The sequence below is a fragment of the Gekko japonicus genome, unplaced genomic scaffold (genome assembly GCF_001447785.1).
Source record: "Gekko japonicus isolate JY-2015 unplaced genomic scaffold, Gekko_japonicus_V1.1 scaffold939, whole genome shotgun sequence".
NCBI classification, from domain to species: domain Eukaryota; kingdom Metazoa; phylum Chordata; class Lepidosauria; order Squamata; family Gekkonidae; genus Gekko; species Gekko japonicus.
The window spans coordinates 514587-517960 of record NW_015174301.1 but is presented as its reverse complement, the minus strand read 5'-3'; the positions used below and the strand labels follow the sequence as shown (position 1 = coordinate 517960).

At 52.0% G+C, this 3374-nt stretch overlaps 1 protein-coding gene across 1 annotated transcript in view; it reads right to left on the bottom strand.

The window, feature by feature from the left end:
* Positions 1-643: 643 nt before the first annotated feature.
* The window catches only part of SLC1A5 (solute carrier family 1 (neutral amino acid transporter), member 5), a 52060-nt gene continuing 49329 nt past the window's right edge, over positions 644-3374 (bottom strand). The window contains exon 8 of the mRNA XM_015424119.1: positions 644-1431. Within this exon, the coding sequence (XP_015279605.1) occupies positions 1194-1431 (238 nt within the window). The 3' untranslated portion in view covers positions 644-1193. The remainder of the gene's footprint in view (positions 1432-3374) is intronic.

Sequence of the window (3374 nt, the reverse complement as noted above, 5' to 3'; positions counted from 1 at the left end):
TGTGGGGAGGGGAAGGGAAAGGAGATTGTGAGTCGCTCTGAGACACCTCTGGGTAGTGGAGGGCGGGGTATAAATCCAATCTCCTCTTCTTCTCTTTTTAGCTTGGAAGGTTAGGAATATTGCTACAAAAAAGTTCAAGTCTGCTTGGGCAGGGAGGGTGAGGTGTAAATTGAAGAAAGGAAGAAAGAAGATGCATTTTGCACTTCATTCGTGTATCCTAGAGCCAGCTTGGTGTAGTGGTTAAGTGTGTGGACTCTAATCTGGGAGAACCGGGTTTGATTCCCCACTCCTCCCCTTGCACCTGGCTGGATGACCTTGGGGCAAGCCGTAGGAGAACTTGTGACTGACCCAGAGTCACACCAGCAGCTGCATGTGAAGGCGTGGGGAATCAAACCCGGTCCTCCCAGATTAGAGGCCGCGCACTTAACCACTACACCAAACTGGGTATAAGCTTTTAAGAGTCAGAGCTCCCTTCGTCAGATACAAGTGGGGACATCGAGCTTCAAAACGTACCCTGGAGGAAATTCCGCCATCCCGCCCCGTGGTAACAAACCGCAGACGGGAGCAAAGGGGGTTGAGGAACGAGACAAGACGCAAATACTGAACACAGGAAAGACTCGGAGGCCCCCTTCTTTTTGCTTGTTTGGTCCAAAAATATATTTAAAATAAAACGTAAAAGCAGCAAGGGCAGCTGGAGGTCGCAAAGAGGAGACGGGAGTGATTCCGGGGGCGGGGGCCTCTCCGGACACAGCTGCCCATTTTCATCTTGTGGATTCAAGAGTTAAATTGCTTGTGGGGGAGGGGGAGAGAAGGTGGAATCAGTCTGGAACGTGCAAAGCAGAGAGCCTCTGAGGATGCACAGAGTGTGCTTTTCCTCTCACCCGTAAGCCGCTGCAGAAGCCCCAGCCGCCGCCTCCAGCCCCACCATCTTACTTCAAGGGGGGGGCAGGTTTCCAGGACCCTGTTTTCCCAGGCGGGATCAAGCCCCGACACCCGTAAGCTGCGTGAAGCCTGAGCAGTCGAACATAAAGCGGCAGCGGCACGAAGAAGTCCCCATCACCGGCCGCGCCTCCTGGCAGGAAGTTCAAGTTTTAGAAGGATAGGGCAGATCTCAATGCCGTCCTCAACGTTTGAACCCTACACGGTTTCTTTTAAAACAAAGTCTCCAGCTACTCCGGGCTCCGCCCGCCCGGTTACATCACGGATTCCTTCTCGCAAGAGTTGAAGCGCACCAAAGGTGGGTGCGTGCCCTTCTTGATCAGCGGAGACCCCTCCTCGGCGTGCCCCCTCTGGCCGCCGCCCGCTGCGTCCGTCTTGATCTCCATCAGCTCCTCCGCCTCCACCCGGCCCACGGTCCTCTCCGAGTACACCTGCAGGAGGCCGGCGCCAATGGCGTCCCCCTCCACGTTCAGGACGGTGCACGTGCGGTCCCTGGAAGCGAGAAGAGGCCGTGAGAACGGGGCTGGGGATAGGGAGGACAGCCCACCCCATTCCCCCACCCCCATTCAGAAGGGGCAGACCCACATAGGATGAGACGCACTGGGAGAAACTACAGCTTATCTGTCCTATTTCTGAGTTAGAATCATAGAACCATAGCATCATAGAGTTGGAAGGGACCTCCAGGGTCACGTAGTCCAGGGGTGGCCGAACTTGCTTAACGTAAGAGAATAAGCCTCAGATATTTGAAAGCCACAAGGCATGAACAAATATAGAACCTACATACTTTTATTGGAAAACATGCCATTTTGCTTTTTATTAACATTAAACGAGACTGCCAAAAATAAAAGCAAAAGGGGTAAAAACAGATATGGACAATGATATTTAACTTTAGATGGGGGGGGAAGAGAGAGAGAGAAAGAATGGTGGGAAGGAAGGTAGGAGAAAGCAAGAGAGAGGAAAGAAGGAAGGAAGGAGAAAGCAAGAGAGAGAAAGGAAGGAAGGAAAGCAAGAGGAAGGAAGGAGAAAGGAAGAGAGGAAGGAAGGAAAGCAGAAGGAAGGAAGGAAGGAAGGAAGGAGAAAGCAAGAGAGAGAAAGGAAGGAAGGAGAGCAAGAGAGAGAGGAAGGAAGGAGGGAGAGAAAGAGAAAGCAAGAGAGAGAGAAAGGAAGGAAAGCAAGAGGAAGGAAGGAGAAAGGAAGAGAGAGGAAGGAAGGAAAGCAGAAGGAAGGAAGGAAGGAGAGCAAGAGAGAGAAAGAAAGGAAGGAGAGCAAGAGAGAGAGGAAGGAAGGAGGGAGAGAAAGAGAAAGCAAGAGAGAGAAAGGAAGGAAAGCAAGAGGAAGGAAGGAGAAAGCAAGAGAAAGGAAGGAAGGAGAGCAAGAGAGAGGAAGGAAGGAGAGAAAGAGAAAGCAAGAGAGAAAGGAAGGAAGGAAAGCAAGAGAAAGCAAGAGGAAGGAAGGAGAAAGGAAGAGAGGAAGGAGGGAGAGAGAGGGAGAGGAAGGAAGGAGAAAGCAAGAGAGAGAGGAGGGAAGGAGAGCAAAAGGAAGGAAGGAGGGAGAGAAAGAGAAAGCGAGAGAAAGGAAGGAAGGAAAGCAAAAGGAAGGAAGGAGAAAGCAAGAGAGAGAGGAAGGGAGGAAAGAGAGAGGAAGGAAGGAAAGCAAGAAAGTGAGAGAGAAAAAGAGGAAAAAAAGAAAGGAGATGGGGAAGGGAGTGGTGGAAAGAAAGCAAGGAAAAGGGAAGACCAACTGTGGAGGCATGCCTCCCCTTCGCTTCATAATAACATAAGAGAAGCCCATGTTGGATCAGGCCAGTGGCCCATCCAGTCCAACACTCTGGGTCACACAGCAGCCAAAAATAGCAGGTGCCATCAGGAGGTCCAGCAGTGGGGCCAGGACACTAGAAGCCCTCCCACTGTCCCCCCCCCCCAGGCACCAAGAATACAGAGCATCCCTTGCCCCAGACCGAGAGTTCCTGGCTATACCCTGATGGCTAATAGCCACTGATGGACTTCTGCTCCATATGCTTATTCCCCAGCTGCCCTGCCGGGAGCTTCACAATATGTGTGAAAGAGCCACATGCGGCTCCCGAGCCGTACTTTGGCCACCCCTGATCTAGTCCAAACCCCTGCACAAGGCAAGAAATCCACAAATATTTCCCCGCCATCCGCAGTGACCCCTGCTCCATGCCCAGAAGATGGCAAAAAAAGAAACAAACCACCCTCCAGGATCCCCGGCCAAACTGGTCTGGAGAAAAATTGCTTCCTGACCCCAAAGTGGTGATTGGCATTTCCCTGACCCACAAGAACTAAGCCCTGATGCAGCCCTTCCTGCCCTCCCTTCTCATGCTCTGCCTCAGTTCACAGAACCCGCATCGCTGTCAGATGGCCATCGACAGGGGTCATTTCGTAGAAAAAGAGGTGCAGGAGCTCATTAGCATAACT